The sequence below is a fragment of the Rhea americana genome, unplaced genomic scaffold (assembly GCF_003343005.1).
Source record: "Rhea americana isolate MKP2758 unplaced genomic scaffold, rheAme1 scaffold_204, whole genome shotgun sequence".
In the NCBI taxonomy this organism is placed as follows: domain Eukaryota; kingdom Metazoa; phylum Chordata; class Aves; order Rheiformes; family Rheidae; genus Rhea; species Rhea americana.
In genome coordinates, this window is record NW_028186195.1 from 836689 (window position 1) to 858602 (window position 21914).

Sequence of the window (21914 nt, forward strand, 5' to 3'; positions counted from 1 at the left end):
CTGACTATTGAGTGCGTCTAAGGCAGGAGAACTAAACTGAATTTGAAATGAGTTAAAGAAGGGCAAGGAACAACATAGCAACTTATAGGAGGAAAAGGAGAGGGTGAATTACGATAACCAGGAATGTTTTAACTACTGTTTGTTTCCTCACAATGCAAGGAACCAAATAGTTCCATCAGCAGCAGTAGAATAAAGCCTGTTAGGCTGTGGATTCACGTGTGGACTCTATGGTTTTAATAATATGTACAATGATCACATTATTTAATGTTGGGAAATTCAAAACCTTTCTGTTGAATAAAGGCTCAGTTCATGCACTAGCATTCTCTTCAGGAGTGTTATTAGTAGGATCTCTCCCCAAAAGAAGTTTCACGTGTTTGAGGCTGCTGCCCGCATGCCAATTTTGGCTGAAAATAACCAATGGGCTTAAAAATATGGAAGAGGACAAGGTGGACAGACACAAATAATCAAACATCTATGCCACGAGTGCACAAAGCTTTATTACCCTAGTAAATCAGGATAAGAAAATGTATTTTGAACTAAGGAAGGGAAATACTTTAGGTAATATACACTAGCGTCAAAGGTGACTAGCACAGGGCAATCACTGAATGCTCACTGAAATGATGGGTGAAGAGACAAGATTTTAAATCAGCAGGACCCTTTCTAGGTTAAAAAAGAATAAAGTTAAATTTCGAGTGTATATTTTTACCAATTGCATAACTTAATTTATATCATGATAAAATCTTGCTCAGATATAATAGCCTCTTTGAGTTTCTTTGGGAGTTAAGACCTATAAAAACTTGTTTTTTTCAAAATAAATGGATCCTGGCTGTGTTATTAACTGCTATCTGATAAAATTGGTACCTTCTCATGTAACAGGGGAAAGATCATAAAGAAGTTCCTTTTTTGCACATTTTAGTATAGCACTTGAAGATTAACTACTTCTTGACAAAATGCATAATCCTTTTTATTTTTAAAGGAAAAAGAACACTTAAAAATTCCTGGTTCTATCCCTTACAGCATCTTTGACCAGCTCCTGACTACGGGTAATGATGCTTCCACTGGTTAGTACAATCTTCTGAATGGGAAGAGAAGTCTAAACTTACCTCCCATTTTCCTTGTTGAGTCCTTTTTTTCAAGTGAATATTCCAGTGCTCTGAATTTAATTCTGCGCAGTGTGGTATAGTCAAGGCAAATGGAGTGCTGACAGACACATCCGAGGGACCACAACTTACTTCTGGACCTAGAAGAACATCTGTGCCATCTGGCTGTAGGCTTTGTATGAAAAGAAGATAAAAATCTTTCAGGATTTTTCCTTAATAGGGAGTGAAAATGTACTTGCACTACCTGCATTACACAAATACTTAAAATATTTTTAGTCAAAAAAGCTCTGTTTCATTCATCTTCTACAGAAAAAATAAGGAACCCAACTTCTGTGCTGATTTTCATATGGAATCAGTGGCTGGAGATGAAACACACCTATTAGGCTACATCTACTCAAATCCTTGGCTGGTCAGTTTAGGTTTTTGATCTTTAAAATATATGTCAATATGTTTAAACCAAATACAACACTAAAATTACTCTATGAAAGTAAACCTTGCTTACAGGACCAGCTGGTTACACTACCACCTAACTCGGCTTGCAAAGAATGTCATCAACAATATTTCTATGGTAGTAAAGTATAGTTTAAAAATACTCTCTCATAAATTTCCTCAGATAGAGTGTGATTTTCCTTGTTTGAAACCATATTCATATTCTGCCAGATGAAGAAGATAGATAGGTAACTTAAAGCAGACATTAGGGATAGAATCTTTCTGCCTAAATATGTGAGCTCCATTATAGTCAATGGAGATCTAGTCAACACAATCGAGGAATTATAAGGATTCATCTAATCTGAACGTAATCGTCTATGTTTGGTAGATTAATTGCTTTCTCAATTATAAAGATGAAGTCGCTGACATTAATCTTTCTGCCTTCACCCTTAATCTAACCTAAATGTAACTTTGTCTCACATACATGAACTATTTTTTCTTACCTTTTATAACATAAACACTTAAGCAGAGTAAGTGACAAAGTGCATCAGACTAGTTTGTTTGTTAGACATAAATGCTGGAATTTGAACCATCTTGCTCCAGCTTTTTGCACTGTAGTCTTTCCTTTGGGTTCTAAGACCCAATTTTTGTGGCTTGTTAATAACTGGATGCATAGTTCACTCTTAAAATTGTAGAGAACGGTGTTTCAAGATACAAATGAGGGAAAACCTTGTCCTTCTCCCTGCTTAACAACTAGAATATAATCTTCACTGCCATGTCACAAGCTAACAAAAGCATTGCTCGAGTTTTGCAATAGCAGCACAGCAACAACCAAACCCTCCCATACCGCCTATGCCAAGCCCAGTGCTACATGACTATGCTGCTAATTTACAAGCTATTCAAGTCAACTTGTATATACAATTAAGTGAATKTAGTGCTCATGGAGGCACACTTGAGTGCAGACTTGCACTTAATTATATTCCATTCATGCAAATACCTTTGCATCTACCTAACATTACGTAGGAGTAGCATTCTCAGTATAACTGTAGTAAGACCATTTCTCCTGAAGACTTGAAAAATGTTCTAACAACTTCAGTGACATAATTCACGTGAAGTAGTACATATACAAGTACCTGTGAGATGAAGATCAGAGTGGAAAAAAGAAAAGCAGACTCAGCATACTGACTAAAAAAAAGGCCAATTGTGCTTTTTTTCAAGTGTCATAACACTAACTCTTCCCTAAGTGTCACTGTTTTTAAGTGTCTGTAGGAGTTCTAGGTTAAAAAATATCAAAGCACAAATGCAGAAATTATTATAGCTGCCATTTTTCTATCTGAACAGTGAGTGTGTATGCATAAGAGAGGGAGGAAAGAGACRGGAGCACAAAGCAGTGTTTATGATCGTACAGTGCTTGTAGCCCTTCCTGCAGGAAAGCATTTACGCTCAAGCTCTATAGGAAGCAAGCAGTGCCAGTCAGCCTGTCGAATTTAGAGACACGTAAGATGATTGTTATTCATAGGCATAAGCAAGTAGTTTTGTTTGAATTGTTTGCTTGAAATACTCATTCTGACATTAATTCAGTGAAACGCACAATTTTTCACAAACCATTCACTGCTAGGAAACACTGTTTTTGTACAAAATAACATCACTTATTTTGGGATAATAGAGGTAGCTACCTTTGATTTCCTGAAAAATAAAATCTTGGAGCAGTTTTCCCAAATCACCTCTCTTTCCAGCTAATTTAAGAAATTATCCTGAGTTCTTATAAAGAAAAATGTCTGAAAATGATCAGAAATCCTCCAGCCAACTTTTTACATACGTATTTCAGTAAGTTAATTCCATTCATATGATTTCTCTCTGCTGTACCTCAGAAAAAAACTGGCACATTCTATTTCCTTATCTTTGTTTTGACGCAGCTGCAAGAAGGGGCAACAAAATCGTATTTCCAGAAAATGAGTCAAATGTTAGTTATTTAACTTGGTAGATGCATCTCTGTATCTCTTACAACAGACATGTCTTTCACCAAGTGGCTGCTGCTGACAAATGCATAAATGCGAGAGGATGAGGGCAGGAATTTTCCGAAGTTACCCCTAGTACAGAGCGTGACAATTSATCTTTGATAGTTGGAGCAATATATAGGTTATTTCAAAAACAAGGCTGCATTTACCCTAAGAGCTGTGCAGCCAGTTTTAGTCAAGCTATTAGTGATGATTCCCATCAGAAATAGCTCAAATTTTTGAAGTCTCAAGAATGAAACAAAACACTGCAGACAGATATAGATACAGAAAGAAATACTCTCTCTCTCTCTCTCTCTCTCTTTATATATTTATATATACATACATTTAAAATACTGGTGGGAGGGTTCTGGTAGCAGCCTTGCAAAATTGCTATGAAAGACAGGGACAATAAAATCTTAGCGTACTAACTCCCCCCGCCCCAAGCTACAGTCACTGAAAGGATGTAGCTGTGTCACAGCCACTGGCAGATTCCAGAGTCACTCTGYATAATTTCTGATGGAGAAGAATAATAGCAGGGATGTGTGCGAATCGCCAATGATAAGCTATTCTGAAAGGAGCTATTCAGTTGCTATTAGAGAGTCATTCTCCCTGTAGAACATTTTGGACAGACATATGGGAATTCTGGGAATTATTTAATGGCAACTGAACTGAAATTAGCTAATTAGATGAACTCGCACATGTTGCAAGTAGCAAGAGTATGCTGTATAGTAACTGACACAATATTAAGAATCTGACACAGTTCAGAGCCATTTATTAGGCAACGCAGGAAAGGAAAGCATTACGAGATGCAAGTATTTAATATTTGCATAGTTGCAAGGTAAATAGATCAAAGAGTTGCTAAAGAGTTGCAGGGTTTTCTAGAAAAAGTCTGKTAACCCTTAACACAAGTAAGAAGGTTATGCCTAGGGACTGTATAGTGACTTATATACTACTACCACCTTAGATCAGTGATCTCACTATCTAATTTCAGCACACAGCAAGGAATTAATTTATGTATATGCTTTGTTTTCATTGTGGAACCACACAGTAACGTGTGGTTTTGTGAAAATCTGAACAAACCCCAATAACATACAATACTCCAAAGACAGCAGACAATGCATTCATCATCAGATCCCCCAGGCTACTCTATGTTCTCCTGAAGCACAAAGTTCAGGCTCAACTTGTCAAGATTAGTATCCTCACTACATGGTAATTAACTAGATTAGAAATGATGTTTATGATAAATTATTCTAATAGGGCTTRATAGTTCTTACAGAGCAACTGGCAATAAAAGAAATGACACACGTAAATGAAGTATCATTATACAATGTGGATCATCTTTTCAGCATGCAATCAGATGTACAGACAAGTGGCTTTCCTCCTTGCTGAAGAAAAGTTAGTTATTCAGACTTTCTAACAAGCACAGGCTTGTTAGAAATCAACAATCAATCATCAACAGATGATTGGAATACCACCACCCTTTCTGACTGGAATTTCAAATCTTCCACTGTCTTCAACTGCAACAACATGCAAAAGCTACACATAAAAACAAAAAAACGCCAACCCACTAAGTACTTGACAAAGTTTCCTCTCTTTACTTAAAAAGTGTCAAATAGTGGCAATTTCTAGAGGTACAACATCCTCATCATAATTTGCAGCTTCTCTTGCCTCTCTCCTACATCATCTTTTTCTTACCAATTTTAATTTTTCTTCAAATTAGAACATTATGCTTCCTCTATACAGAAGGAAAGCCTGAAAGCTAAAGCATCTAGCTATTTAAAAGGCATCAGTACTTTTTGTGATTTTGCTACAGCTGTTGTTCTTTTATTTCTAGACCCCAGTAAGACAGGATACTCTGGAGGACCCACAGCTGGCTAATAWTTCTCTCCTTCATAACAATCTAATTGATTTGCAGCATGTAATTTTTATTTATTTTTGCCTTTCAAAAACCTCTTCAAGCATGTGTGCTGGCTGCGGGTGGTTGTGGAGCATTAGCATTTTAGAGACAACAGCCACACACTAGACCCCATTCTAGCTCTTCTGTGATGAGCATGCGGGGTTCATCAGCTACTGTGCAAGGTCATGCAATCTCTAGTCACAATCTTGCAGCTGATCAGGGGATCATTACCTTCCCTCGAATCCTGGTGTTAGTCTAGTAGGAATGCTACTGTCAAAACAAGCTAGACTTATTTCCTGAATCAGTTAATTTTTTTTTCATTTTGATAATTTTACCCTCTTGCAGGGTTTCTTCAAAATTTCTAGCTGAAGCCAAGTGAATCAAGGAAAAAAAATGTGACTCAAACCTGAGTTCTACTCATCTGTGGGGCTGTCAGGCTCAAAGAAATGAGAGAGTAGCAGAGTGCTTTGATTCTTTATAACCCATGCTGTGTGGAAATTAAAGCCAAGAAATGTTTTTATGGGAACAGCTATCAAAATCTGTTAAAACCATCTGYTTCTCTGGCTGTTTTTCTTCATAAAAATAAAGGGGGAAAATCCATTCTAAAGCAAGTGGCTTTGGGCCAATTCCAGCCCTTCCAATGCAGAACAGAGACAGCTCCAGTGATTACAACGGAATAATGGAAACATCCACATGTAGAACTCGCAAGAGTATTTAGCATCCTGTATCTAACAGGACAAATAGTTTTTAAAAGCACCTAGATATAAGCTAGGTGCCTTTTGTATAACAGACACTTGCAACACGCATTGACACCAACACTAAAAAAAAAAAAAACAAACAAACAAAAAAAAAAAAAAAAAACAGAAAAAAAACAGAAAAAAAACACACTTGCATTTACCAAAAACCTATTTCTTCTTCTTTGTCTTTTTCTTGTCTTTGCAGGGAATATGATAGCATTCTAGAGAACTCATTCATTTGTGAAATAAGAGCAGTATTTCAAACACCACCTTCCTGTCCCATCAGACAGAATGTAGAAAAAACTACTTAGAGAACAAAGTACAGTTTAATTGCCACCATTCATCCGCTGTTGCTGGTGAATCCAACAAGGGAACATTCCAATGGAGACTTGCAAAACAACCAAAATATTTAAAATTGTCACATGCAGTCATTTATTCACATCATCTACGTTACCAAATGTCTGTCATGAAGTAACAACACTTCTGTACCTATCTACCATAGGGTCATTCAAACTGATGACCTAGGTAGTAAATTTTAAGCTGTGGTTTGCAGATYATGAAAGTCTCTGGATATAAAGTTTCCATTAAAGGTAATTTATAAACTATTGTAAGTAGACTTGTGTGATATAGAAGCCTGCAAATCAGAAATGACACATCACCAACACCAATTTCAACACTGTCATACACTGGTTTCCTTGAGGTATCCCATCCTTAACAGCATTTGCAATAATTACATGTATTTTCACAGGAGCATCACATAATAAGCCTGCTTTTTGTGTCATTTATAAGGATATGGCTTATAGCACAACAGCACGGTCACGCCAGCAGCACTGAAGATGGAACAACTCCTGCATATTCCATTCCTTGAGACAGCACGGACAAGAAATAAATAAAATGAGACAATTCCACAGATCTTGGAAGGTATTACTGTGTGGTTTTTAATGTACTTTTTACCTGGACTCCCTCTGAGTGATGGCAAGATAGACTTCCCATGAACTCTCTTCAGGAATAGCTCCATGTGGTATCAATAAACTGACTCCTACAAAAGAGCAAAGGCAGAGCTTATCTTTTGGAAAAATATTGGAGATTAAAAAAAAAAAAAAACCTCACAGTTGGCCTCTGATTTACAGCATCTAGGAAGGCTATCTACCAGAATAGAAGAAAGTTCCTCTAAAATAGTGGTTCTAAAAAAATACGCAATATGATGCACACAGTTATTAATATTTCATTGTTTTCCAAAGATACAGATCAAAATAAGGTCCTTCTAGAGCCAGAAACTGTAAATTCAAATGGCTAAAAACTTCTTGCCCCAACAAAGYTTTTAAAGAATGGACTTCCTGCAGTTTTGTGCCACTGAATGACACTGGATCTGGATGTGACTGAAGGTCTGTCTTCTTCCCTATAACCTTGACAGGCTTTTATCTGATGCAGCAACAGAATAAAGTGTTTTAAGTTCTGTATTTGATTTTTCTTTTCCTTTTCTCCCCATAATAAATACATTAAAAAGCATGTTTATCTTTGGTAAATTTTAGGTTAGGCTCTGACAATTTCTAGAAGGCAGTGAGGGGAAGCCAGTTTCAAAAGATGCCATAAGCATTTGTTAACTGTTTTTCACTCTTGCCCTATTTGTTGAAATGTCTGTTAGGGGTACAGATCTTGTCATCTGCATAGCTCAYTGCTTTACAAGACATGATCATAGTTTAAACTTTTCTTGAACTGCTTTGTCTGTTTCTGACCTTGAAATAAAATGGGGGTGATTCTGGGATCACAATCTCCCAATAGATCATCTAACCAAATGAAACTAAATTTGTATGGTAATCACTGTACCTTTTAGTTCACATAATAACTACTGAATCCAAGTGATACAATTTTCCTTTTACTCAACTAGTATAAATTAGAAATGAACAAAGATGCTCTCAACTGGATACCAGTGAAACAGTGAAATTACACTGTTGTATAGCATACTCAGTRTAGAAAAACTAGGTATCAAGTACTTTGAATTTATTACACCTGCAGAACCTCAGCTAAGTAGTAACATGATGCAATGTCACTGTAATTTACAACTGATTGGCAAATTTGATCWTACGTAAGTGGAGAAAAGAAATACTGCATGCAGGCCAAATAAGCATGTGAATCATCTGGTAGGTGGTGCTAGCATTACTGAAGTAGCTAAATACATAGTATGAAGGACTTCTTCATTTATGACTGTTATACTGACTTAGTGCATCTGCCTTTCTAATATTCTGAATATTCCTAATTATTTCTAATATTCCTGAACAAAAAATGTCTGTAAAGAAATGACTTCATTCTATATGTTATGCATGATTCTGCACTAAATATTATATCACTCAGTTATATACTGATACTAATCTTGTTTAAATGCAGGCCATGTCTTTTTATGCTTTTCAAATCCCAATTTTGTTGAACGTGAAGGATAAGGCCATGCAGTAGCCTTAAAGCATTCAGTTCAACCACRTAGTATGAAACCACAAGCTTGAAAACACTAACCAACTGTAATCAAAGTTGAGTTTAAATGAGATTTGGAATGACATCACAGGAGTCCAAAAGATACCCTGTTAGTTGGCAGTAGTGTCATCAAGCTAGTTCTATTTGCCATTTTGAACAAGGAAGCATTCAACATAAGGGATTTTATTCAGCACGACACAAACATGCTACAGTGAAACATGTTGCAGAATATGACCTTATTAACGTCCTTTATTTGATTCTAATTTGGTTGTCATGTATTTTCTGCAGATTTAACAAACTCAATTACCTAAGTCCAGAATCTCATGCTGCTTCACAAACCTCTGAGGTCACAAAACAAACTTTTCATCTTAAGCAATACAAATTCAGCATCTCTACTGCAGCGTTTCAGTGCACAGCCCAATCTTGAAATGCCAGTTAACTTTAAAGTGCCCTACTATGGAAATCTGTCAAGCAAGAATTAAGCTAAAGAAAAAGAAAATGAGAAAGCCGAAAGTRAATGCTAACAAAAGCCACACTAGAGTTTTCATTGAGAGTAGAAGCTATTCTGCAGGGGCATCCACTTCTTGTATGCCACAGATTTTTCTTTGATAACATAATGAACTTGGACAATGTTCACACAATTAGACAGTAATGTATTTAGATTCCCCTTTGAATATGACCTCATAATCTTCGATACTCTTCCACTGCCTCCTTCCTGAGAAGCCCTTCTTTTGGTTCAGGAACTGAGTAAGCGACAGGGAGCTTTGATTAATACGACTTTTACACCGAAGACGTGAAGGGAGGCAATGATTTACAACAGTTCAAACAGGAAGGAATAATGCATCCCAAACTTTGTCCTGATCGTAATGATCTATGTAGGCAACATGTACTACTTCTCAAACTTTGTATTAAGGGAATCTCTCCTTTTTTCTTTTTCTTTCTCCCACCCTCCCCCATAAAACCAGTTACATCTAAACTTATTTTATAAGCTTCTAGTTAAAAAAAAAAAMCAAAGGATCTACCCACCTGTGTTTGGAACCACTAAACGACCACCCAAGTGTCCAAAAATACCAGTTGTCTTGAGCTCGCTTTTTGTTGAAATAGAAGAAAGGTTCTGAACATATGTAGCCCTATTTCTAGCTTGTATTGTGCCAAAGGCCCTGTTATTCCCATGAGGAAAGGTTCCAGAATGTGTCTTTCCATGATATTCAGCCTTCTCTGTCACCCCTAGGGAAACCATGAACGAACTCTGAACTTTGACTTTGATGTCTGACAATGGGTTAAACAGTGAAGACTCGGTCATTAGCTCCTTGTCCATGGGATCCTGCAGGCAGATTGGTCCACTGTAAGTTCTGCTCACTGTCAAGTCAGGCTGCATGGCTGAGTTCAAAAGCAGRGAGTTGCCTGATGGAATGAAGTGGATCAGGGAGTTAGTTACTGTTTTATACACTACATTTTATAATGGTATGCAGTTTTGCTGAATAAAGCATCTGGATAGCAGACAAATTGAGAAATAGTATGGATAGGGATATGGATAGTTCATCCATTTTATGGAGATCTCCACAGAGCAGAGGAATAGAAATTAGGAACCTTGCAATGGCTTCCTGGTCATGCAGTGATTTGGCTTACAGTCTCGAGATGCATAAAACCCTTTGACTCTATGTTCTGAAGTCTCATGAGTTACATCTACACTGAGAAATGAAAAAACAACATGCATRTGGACTTAAGCATGCTAATGACCCATGACTCATGTCCTATATGTGAGTCACGATTGCTATAATTTATAAAAATGCCAAATTTTGAGTAACTGTTTAGTAGACTGTATGATAGCGTGTCTGCCTTTCTCAGTGTCTCATCTTCCAGGTTCAGTTTCAGCCCATACTGTGGTACTAAGTATGCTATAGCTAGTTCCTCCTTAGCAAGAACTGGAGCTTGAATCACTCTATGCCCAAATCAGGGGGAGGAAAAGATTAGACCTGTATTTAATYGTCAGTTTCAGTAAAACACTACATGCATTTGTAAATCCTATGTAGCACCCAGCTGCACTTTGATTTTCCCATCTATAAATTGGACCTAGACAGGCTAGACTTAAGAGATCTGGTCCGTGTGTCCAAGTCACAAATACCATACTAGAATCTAGTGACAGTATTTCTGTAGTGTTAAAGGGAGAAAATGTAGTCAGCAGAGGTTATTTATTTGTCCAACTTCCCATGACACATCAGTAGCAGAGACAGGAAAAGACATCACAGTTCTAACAGCCCAGATCCTGTTCCTTACGTTTAAGCTACCTTCACCTGGCTGTGGACCAGTCTGCTTAGTATTAAGCTAGRATACCCCCACCCCCACCCCCACCAGCCAGTCACTGCACATGAGCTTAGTATCTCTTTGCAGTAGGAGCTCTGGAGAAAAGAAAATGGAATTGCAACACTAACCTTGTCTGACTGTTTTAAAATTAAATGTCTGGAAGCCTCCTGTCAGTGCAGACGAATCAATCACATCCACGCCGTACTCACTCTGACTGCGTCTGTAAAGGGTAACACCAACCACCAGCACAGCTACAGCAATGACTGCTGCTCCCAGGCCAGAGTATAAGGCAATGTCACTGGCATTCTCAATATCTGAAAGGAGAGAAAGCAAGCACCAAGTCAGCAATACTCATGAAAATGCTCTGACTGAAAACCATGAGCAAAGGGATAACATGAGGCCAAAGACATGTGGCCAAGAAGGTATGGCTTGGGGCATTAACGTGGAGCACATCGCAGCAGGCCAGTGGTGCACAAATGAACAAAGAAAAGCAAGCATTTGAAAGCATGAGAAAATCTTCCTGATGCATCACTCCATATAGGTGAGGTTACACTGTTCTAGGGACTGCATCATGCTATTTGGCTTCCCCTCCTTTTTTTTTTTTTTTTAATGGGAGAGTTTGACTTGTAGCAATCAATGCAGAGAACTGAATACTCAATAGCCTTCTCTCATCACACACTGCTGGCCTGCATTCCTTGTTGGGGTTCAGCTCCCATTCTAGCCCAGTGGAGATCATTAAGCTACAGTAATGCAACCCTTAAAGAGAGAATGTTGAACAACTGCAGCTACAGAGGGCTGTTTTAGGTATCATCATGATTCTCATCTACTGCTAGCTTCCAGGGAAAGTTTTAGGTCTGAGTTCTGGAGCTGAGGCAGAAGGTCATGAATTCTCTGAGGAAAAGGAGTTCTTCATCAGCCTTAGGGAACATTTCTCCTACTTCCTCCAGACCCTTCTCCACTCTTCATTCTCCATGCGAGCTTTATTTGACAGGATGGACTGTTTCTTCTCATAAGTCAGAGAGGGGCTCAGGAAACCCTGCATATCATCTTGGATTCCTGCAAGCACACTCAGCTGGATGCTTTAAAATCAAGTTGGAAACTGAACCTTCCTGTGATGATACCTGTGTGCTAAACTTAGAACCAAGTTTTCTAAGATTTCAGTCTTGTAAAGCAAAGCAGAGGAGTTTGTTTCTTTTTAAAAGAGTGAATCCAAATGAAACCTGCTATATTATGTAATTTAATTATACAATCACACTTTTCTAGATCTTCTGGGATTTGGGACTATGTACCATGAAATTAAATTACTTAGCAAGTATACTTAGTAGGTCCTTAGATAGTTCCCTTAATGTTAAACTCCAGTTTAACATGAGATAATCATATATTCAATGTGTATCATCTGCTGTCCCACTATATGGTACTTCTGCTATCAAGTGGGAAGCACTAAGTATATAAAGAAAGGGCATTTATTTATATGAAAGAACAATGACATAGAATGACTGGGAAATCCAGACTGCACAATATCAGTAAATAAATTGCAAAGTACAGAAACAGGTCAAGACGACAAATTTAGCATTGAATAAATAGCCAATTAATGACATTCCGTAGCTTTTTTTGGGGGAGGGCATTTCTGTAGTGCATAGGTATTTTGTAGAAGGTCAGATTATTTTAAAATTCAGCTAAAATAAAATCAACATGAAACTTCAAAGTGCTGAGATGATGGAAATGACTGCCTGTGAGCAGAATCAGAAAAGCTCATTTTCTTGGCTTGCCAGTTTCTTATACAAACTAAATGACAACTAACAGTACAAGGAGCTGAACTTCCTGGGAAGGCACACCAGCTGCCACATGCAATAGCTGAGTACGGATTATTCTCTAACAGAAGTGAAACTGCCATGTGAGTTGTAGCAGCAGAAAAACTGAGTAGGAAAACACTGCTTTAAGTAGGTTGATGCATATGGGATAGCTGCTATGAATAGGTCAATGTGAGTAACTGATTTTTTTTTTTTTTTTTTTTTTTTTTACTTAGGCAGTTGAACTATATATAAAATAAACAGTTTCAATCAAACTTCATTAACAGAAAACACTTCTTCCTTCCCTATTCTCAACCATTTAGTATTAAAATAATACCATAAATATCTCATTCAACCCCAAATAAAYATGTTGAAATCAGTTTCACTAGCACCACCTATTTAGCCCTGAAAATACTTTTGCAGCCGTTGAATTTTCAAATAATCTCACCTTGAAAAAACCTTCTATTAAAAAAAAAAGATTAACAGCTTGCAACTCCCTTTCCTTTGAAGACTAGAAGAAAAAAAGAAAATATGGCAACTTTGGAGTATGGAGCAATTTTCATGTTTTTACTTTTTCTCAAAAGGGAGCAAAGTGAAAAACAAACAGAAAAAGAACACATTTACAGTCAACCAGTTACTACTTAATGAGCTGCATCCTCCCAACCCAGAGGTAGCGACTCTCCTAAAGCACTAAGGTTGGGGTGTTTTCCCCCCTCCTCCACATTTCAGTTACAGGGTACGTTTGTCGTAATTGTAGTCTATATTTCACTCCACCTCCTGACACTGTTACACAACATTTATTGAAAGCACATCTGATGGTAATGAACTTTCTATTAACTATGATTAAGTTTCATAAAGCACCTGAAGATGTGCAGGAGCAGAAAATGAAACATTTGGTTTAGTACATTAAGAAACGTAATTGATTGAATTATCTCATTTACAGTAAGTGCTTTCCAGGAACTATGCAGGTCATACATTTTCCCCAGTCTCCCATGAGTTTGCCGCAAGATAGAAAAGATTTTTCTAGCTTTCCCTCTTCCCCCAATTTCCATCTCTCTGATGGTACCCCTCAGCAAAAATTGAAGTCTATTTCTTCATATGGCCATTCTTAGAGAACACATCCCAACACAAGGAGCACAAGTCCTAACAGACATGATAGGTGACCAAAAGCCAGAGAATCATGTATAAGGCTATTTAGTRGAGCAAGTTGTTTCTCAATTATCTTCGTAATTGACTTTGATTTTGCATCARTGATGATTCATGTAGTCTTCTGCTAAGCTCCTGTTTTACTGAATTGCAACAACCTACATTATATATTTCTAACTTCACCTTTTAGTTCTCCGAAGAACTCTTCATCTTAAAATCAATTCCATTACAGTTTCTTTTTTAAGAAATCAGAAATTAAAGCAATTTGACTGATGATGCTCTTTCAAGATTCTGCCATTAAACAAAGAAGTATCAATTATATGAGTTAAGCTATGACACACACCAACAGTACAGTGTGACCAGTCAGGAAATGACTCCAGTGGGATAAAGGAGAAACAAAGTTAAAAAAGCTGAAGCAACCAAGTTAACTACAGCCCATTTTGGAGCTACCTGAATTTAATTTTGAGCATCCATGAAAATGCTTCAGAACTGGAAAAGGTGAAGGTGAAATGCTGTAATGGGAGCTCCTTCCATATTCAGAACTATGTAATGGGCCAGACTGGGTGGTTATGATAGACCCTACTTAACTTCAGCATATTTAAAATGGAACTAGCAGCCAAATACCTTTTACCCACCACGAGTTGCAGACATCTCAGCTAATACCTGTGCTGCTGTATRATTACTACTTCTATTCCATCACATTTTTGCTGCAATTTAGTTAGTTCCTATGTCATGAGGAACTAACTAGATTATAGGTCACTGCTAACTAGGCAATGTCTCAACTTCAAAACAGATCTCGTGGAAATTGTGGTTCTGATAAAAAGTGAAGTGTGCCAAGTCTTTTCTTGTTAAAAAAAAAAAAAAAAAGTTTCAATTAGTCAGTTTACTCTAAATGTTTACGTAAAACTAAAATTCTGCTGAAATCAGTGAAGACTGAGAAATAAAAAGATTGCATGATAGAAGCCCCCTAAAGCAGTATATAAATGTTATACAGGGTAAAGCATATAAACACTCTTTACCAGGCAATAAATTAAGACTGAAGTGAGCTGACCAGGATCAGACACAGAGCCAGTAGCAGAACCAGATTTAAACCAAGGCAGACAAACTCTTGAGACCTTAGCAGTACTCAAGAGCTCAATTACAAGATAAGCATTCTGTAGAATGAGCACCCAGTCAGATGCACAATTCCTGAAGAATGATTGCATTTTTTATTTTTAGTCTAAAACCTACAATCATAAAGTCACTAARATGCTTTCAGTAAATTCTAAAGCCTTTCATATAACCTCCAGTTTTATTTAGCTTCTAAACAAATAAAACAAAATTACAGAGAAGATGAGAAAAATCATATTTATAAGAGAAAAAAATAACTTACTTTGGGATTTTATTTCATGAAGAGGTTTTTTATCTAAAAAAGAGGGGGAAGGAGAAAGACAAAATTGCACTTAATAAATTTACACAGAGCACATCTATTTCCTATATTGCTCCTGTCTAGCTCTATAAATGAAACATTTTCTTCTTGTTTGCTGACAATATTATTTTATGTTGTCCATATTTTCCCCTTCCTTCCCTTTTTCTTAATCTCTTTCCAGATGTTTCTTTACAGTCATTTCTCACTTGGTTAGTTCAAGTATTTGTTAGCTTTCCTTGTTGCTTTTATTTATATATCTTAGATAAGAAGTTCAAAACTTTGAAGTGTATTTCTTTGCAGASTTAAGAATTAATTAATTCTTAATGTTAGAAAGAAAGAATGTTTAGTGACAGATATTTACATATAAATATTTATAAACTATCCATATGTATAATATGGATACATTTATATATCTATAGAATTTGACTGTGTGACTTTAGTGTAATCCACTCTATGGATAAACAGAGAACCTATGTCTCCAGGGTTGTCAGTATGACAGCTTTCATAGGTATTAAATTTAACAACAGAAAAAAAAARAAAAAAAAAAAAAAAAAAAAACTTTGGCTGCACTACATCTCTGATCAGTGATGTCTGTGTCTTGGGGACCCCACTTTTTTKGGGTTTCTTTGTTAAACTTCATTTTCTGACAAGATAGATGGATTAGCAACAGGCTCCTTATAGCCTGAAGTTTTTCAGCTCCTAGTGGTTTTACTTTAGCTCAGATCTTTACAGGACCAAAAGCATTAATCCCTTTAGAAGGCARTCTTCAGCAGCCAAAGCTACTACATCACTATCTGCAGGAAAAAGCCAACCRTTTCCTTCTCTCCTACCACCATCTGAGTGAAACAATCGTACCCATTGAAATCCTAGCCCCTTTCTCTGTCTGCTGATGGGACTTGCACACAAACTTCTCACTAAAGCAGCAGGCCATACTGATTTACTTCTGAATGACTKATTTAGAGTTCAGCACTGGAAGCCTGTACTGGGACTAAAAGTTGCTCATTAAGGGAAAGTAGAGTCATTTTCAAAGCATGTTTTCAGTTAAGGCACAAAACACTGAATGAATATACCTAAGTGTATATAGTTGATGCTTGAGAATTTTAAAAGGCAATTTTAATACTTCTTGTTATGAAAGCAGCCTTATTCTGAGTGGATCTTCAGCCAGTGTTAAGCTTGAGATGAGGGAACACAGACATATCTAAAAATATTACACTGGTAGCGTGTTTGCAGACAGAACTCCAAACTTCCAATCCTTTTCTCTATCTGCAGAAATGTGGATAAAAAGATTTTAGTAGTCCARTATCTGAAATCTTTGGTTATACAAAAAGCTTCAGAGGGCTTTACCAGAACAGTTCTTGAAAATCCACTCTTGGAATCAAAATTAAGTATCAAACAGTCCTCATGAGACAATTGGCTAGCACTAACCTTCTGCACTTCTGTGACATCTGAGAYAGACTCATACCAATCTTAAAAGTGATAATTCACTACAGAGAGTGACAGGGACATTCTAAAATCTGCCTATTAATAGCATCTAGATGAACTCCTCAGAAACGGAGTGCCTAAGAAAGCAGAAATTCAGAGGCAGTAGACAGCTGGAAAACCACCAACAGAAACCTGTGAGATGCAACACCTTGTTCTTGACAGAGGAATGCTCAGAGATSCAATCTGTACTTGATACCAGCTGCGCTACAAGCATGCAGGGATTTTCAGAGATTGCCCCCATGGAACAAAGCTATTGCCAACAAGCGAAATTAGTTTCTCCAAAATGTGTATAATCAATCTCAGTGGTTAATAAAAATAGCTTTTCCTCAGGCCACAAGCTGCTTTCAGACTACCAAGATAAACTTAGGAATCTTTGTTCTTCTAACTCTAAATGATAAGCACAGCTGGAAGATGACACMCAGGACTGACATTAACTATACAATATAAGATGATGTTATCCCCAAAGCAGGACAGGTAGTCTTTACCACCTTGCAGTATCATTAGGTCTCTTCTCGGAAGCACTGACCTGAATAGGGCCACCTTTTACTAACTCCAATGAAATTCATGACTGCCACAAACAATGATGAGCATACACATCTCAGCTGCATCTTTTCATGCCCCTTTCAATGCATCTTTCTGACAGTTTTCCAATGGATATGGTAATCTGCACACATGAAAGGACTCTGGATTTAACAARCCATCTGCAGAGAAGGGTATTCATTTAATGTATAGGAAGGAGAAAGACCTCAGAAAGCATCTGATTATCACTGTGTTGGTCCTCAAACGCTGAATGAATTGCAATGCACACAAATTTTTACAAGTTATTCTTTTTTAAAAAGACAAGGGGGGAAACAAGTTTTAATTTCATTCATGTCCTCTTATCATAAAGCTTGACTATGTAACGCCTTGGAGCTTAAGAGCTTTTCTGTAATCCTGGAAAATTTATGGCATTGAGACATACAATAAAACTGAAGATAATCTTTCCCTCAAAGAACAAATAAAATCTTATTTAAAGTCTCACCTGAGATATATAGATATTTATGAAGCTTTTGTAATTATACAAGATGCTACATGCCATTAAGAAAATTATTAAAATATTTGGACAAAAAAAGAAGAGTTTTGTTTAAAAAATTATTTTCTGCTTTTCACCATACATACTTCATTGAAGGACTGGCTGGGCATAGTTGTTTCTTTTTCTCTAAAACTGCCAGCTAGTATTAGGAAGGGACACATGGAGGGAAGTTATAGACACTTATACTAGTGTGAACATACATGTGATGGTCAGGAGCACAAGGCAGGCTTAGGACAAGGCAGGCTTAGGACTTACAGACACATTCTTTCCATTGCAGGTATCATAGTGGGTGAAGAAAATGGCTGCTAGCAATAATATAAACCCACATGTTGAAAAAAGAAAAAAAGAAAAAGAAAAAGCTTGCAACTGCTTAATGTCACAGAGCACCAGAGAAACGACGGCCAGTTCTCTAGGAAGCATGAGAATATAAAAGTCATAGAAATGCTTGGTATTTCTTACGTGGTACCCCAGTGTAACTTTAGGTCTCATTAAGTATAAGAGCCCTTTCATAATAATAGTAATAGATGTATACATCTCAAGTGTAGGGGTTGTCACATCTGCTTTACATGCTGACGGTCCTGGGTTCAAGCCCCAGTGGAACCAGCACCAGGAAATCTTTTGGAGGTTGGACTAGATGATCTCCAGAGGTCCCTTCCAACCTTATTGATTCTGTAATTCTGTTAAAGCACTAATCTAGTAACACCCATGTAATCAAGGAGGCCATTCGTAGACCAAGACCTCAAACCCAGGTCTCTTGATTCCCGCTATAGCATCTTCACTGGAGTTTACTTCTGTGCCACTCAGGATAGACTGGACTCCAACCTCAGTTTAAGATCAAGAAATAAGGGTAATACAGTGCCATGGAAACAAAGAAAGGGGATCATTTAAAAACAGAATTAAAAAAGAAGGCTTTTTCAGTTCGCTTGTTTCAGCCCTATCATTCCTCATTGTTCCCATGGCTGCTATTTCATTGCTAGAGAGCAAGCAGATGACAGTATTACTTCACGGATATGGAGCAGCATTCCGTGTACGAATACGCTTGTTAGTTTCTCATTTGTTTCCAGAACATGCAGCTGTCCCTGGGTGTTCTGCAACTCTACACTGTTACTTCCGCCGCAGGGTTGATTTTCTTGGCTCCTTAGTTGTTTGTTGATACTAGCAACAACTACATGCCAGGTTCTTTCCAGACATTTAAAGAGTAAATCCTTTCACAAGGAACTCACAGTAAATTTGCCTTTAACTTATGTGTTAAAGGTAAGAAATTGAAGTAAACTTTGACCTTACATAGCYCTAACAGCAACTGTATTTATGTTGGTGCTTTGCCTATTTACTTGCAAGAAAAGATAGAAGGATAAATAGAACTGTGAAATATGTTGTAGCAGGCAGTCGTAATTRCACATTGCAAAAATCTTTATTTAAATTTTTAGAATCAGCTGGTAATGAATAGGTAAAGTATGTGCTACACAATTCCAGTGACACAGAAATCACTGTGGCTTCCAAACTACACATATGCAACTTCCTAAAAACATAATCTCTTTCTCATAATAATATTTCAGCCACAGGAGTTCTACTGACATGAATGTGGGGCATGTGTGCTATGCAACCAAGATTGTATTACCAGTTCTAGGCAATACCTCCCGCATCCCCTTCAGCGCAAACTCTTACTCACCTTGAATGCAAAGCCCTTCAGTGCAGTTCTCTGACTCTTGACTCAAACCCTCACAGTATTTTCCTCCGTTTCTTGGAGGTGGAGCAACACATTCTCGAACTCTCAAGTGCTCACATTCGGGGCTGCAAACAGACCATTCACTCCACACCTCCCAGTTTCCATCCACTGAATGGGGAGGTCAAAAAAAAAAAAAAAAACACATTATCACTGCATGTCAGACAGGTATAGTTCAGAGATCCTACCAAGAAAACTTGCTTTCTATCTCTCTTTAGGTCACATCAAGTAAAAYATACAGTGTAAGTCACAAGAAACAGACATAAGCCTCATGAGATGYAGAATTAAAATTCAGCATTAGGATGCTACCACCTCAAGTGTGGGATAAGGAAGTTTTTTAAGTAGCACCAGTATGCAACACTGCAAATAAAGTTAATTAAAATATAGTCAATTAAAACTGCAGTAGTACACATTTTCTTTGCCACATACTTATTAGCTTATTATGTTTCAGGAAAAAAAGTCTACCCTAAAATAGGTTGATGTAYAGAGGCCACACATTACCCTACCAAAAAAGCAATGCTGGTACTTAAAAAAAGAGCRTAGCTAGGCCTGTCGGCCTCTAGCTAATGCCCTGAGCAAGACAATGGWTCAATATGTTTCTTTGCTGACTTATTTATAGCTGCCTCTTACACTGTCCCACACGAAAAGGAAGTCCACAATCCCCATCTTCTCATGCATAAATCGAGGAAAAGTCAAATGAACACAGAAACTAATATAAATAATATTAAATTCTTTAAAACCAAGTTTAGGATGTGTTCTGTGTAAAAACTCATACAGGCTAGAAAAGAGATTACAAGAGAATCCAAGTAGGTTAAGCTCTGACCGTCTGAATTGTAAAACTTTCACATATTCAATCCCACTTTTTCTAGCTGTACAYGTGAAACATCAACTCCAAAATCAAATAAGGGAGGTTTCAGGTGAACAAACAAGGAAATGTACGGTGTCCAGGGATGTAACTGCTCCAGGTATAACATAAGCTCAATTTTAAAAGGTTAATATATTTTAAAGCAAATATTTCAAAACAGATAATCCTTTTAAGTGAAGTCCTCAGCTCAGGTCTGCAAACCAATAATCTAAGTGAGGTCCTGAACTCAGGTTTCTGCATTTCTCTTTCTAGCATTACCAATGTCATCACAACTTAAAGAACTGTTAGAATTCCCAGAGTGAAGTCTAGTCCTTGAAACTGAAATGTCTTCCCTCCTTTATCCATCCCTCCCCCCTTACACTATTCTTTATATTGAACCAGTTGCTGTTTTGTGTTTGAGCATTTAGTTTGCTTCAATATAAGTTTAAGCACTCAGAAACCTGGCAGATCAGGCCCTAAGATGCTTGTGACTATTGCTCTTGTAAGAAAAATAAAAAAGACACAAGGCTCTGAATTGCAATCTGAACAAGTATGCAACTACCTCCAATTTCCTTTTTTAATGTTAATAGACTCTGTAAAGTATCATTGTCTACTAAGCATTTCAGGTGAGAAGAGCTCTTTTAGTGTGACATTTAAAGCTAGTCTTGAAGAAATCGTGGATATCTCACCAGGGCAAAGTGAAGTGCAGGTAATTTTCTGAACTGACATTCCTTCACAAAAAGCACCTCCGTTGAGCGGTGCAGGGTTGGTACAGGTTCGCGATCGCTTCTGCCAGCCTCGACCACACCGTGCATTACAGTTTGACCACTCAGTCCATGATGACCAGCCTCCATTTACTGCAAAACACACACATGCTTGACATTGCTGTAGATGCATTAAGAGACATTAAATGAAAAATCTGCTCAGATCGCTTCACTCTAAGGCAGGATTTTGATTTTTACATCTTGCAGATAAATTCAAAGCTGAAGTAGGAACATTRGCACCTATAAAGTATCAGAACAAAATTACATAAAGGACATGGTGTCAAAAAATGCAAGCATTTGTTTTGGAAGAACAATATGATAAACGGTGCAATCACTGATKAAAGGACTCTGAGGAGGTAAAAGCAGGCATCCTTTTTAAATATGCTTTGCTTAAATGGTAAACAATTTTTTTTTTTAATAGCGTGGCTTAGGAATGCTCTACCTCCATCAATAAAGTGTTACTCTCTAATGAACAAGGAGATCAACAGGGAGTGGCGATAAAGGAAATGTTCTGCTCTTTTCTCTATTGCTTTGTAACATCTAATTCATTAGTTAGTGCTTGTACACTGCAGCGCCCCAGATCCAATTACAGCAACCCCTTAGGCACCTCCCTAGGCACGTGCTTAAGCATTTCCTGATAACAGGAAAGGCTTATTTGTGTGATTTAGTTGGATCTTATTAATAACTGCAGCAAGGGTTGTTATTATTGACATAACAAAAACCTCATACTAATCACTGTAAAAAAAGCATCATCT

General features: G+C 37.3%; 1 protein-coding gene across 5 annotated transcripts in view; it reads right to left on the reverse strand.

Moving 5' to 3' along the window:
* UNC5D (unc-5 netrin receptor D) overlaps positions 1 to 21914 on the reverse strand; it is a 124027-nt gene that overhangs the window by 17318 nt on the left and 84795 nt on the right. For 4 of the 5 annotated variants that reach the window (XM_085304192.1, XM_085304193.1, XM_085304190.1 and 1 more), the window contains 7 exons: positions 21085 to 21252; positions 19498 to 19662; positions 15239 to 15271; positions 11059 to 11244; positions 9653 to 10030; positions 7115 to 7199; positions 1104 to 1272 (listed from right to left, as the gene is read on the reverse strand). In XM_085304192.1, coding sequence (XP_085160318.1) covers positions 1104 to 1272; positions 7115 to 7199; positions 9653 to 10030; positions 11059 to 11244; positions 15239 to 15271; positions 19498 to 19662; positions 21085 to 21252 — 1184 coding nt within the window. The remainder of the gene's footprint in view (positions 1 to 1103; positions 1273 to 7114; positions 7200 to 9652; positions 10031 to 11058; positions 11245 to 15238; positions 15272 to 19497; positions 19663 to 21084; positions 21253 to 21914) is intronic. The other variant, XM_085304191.1, reaches the window with a different exon arrangement.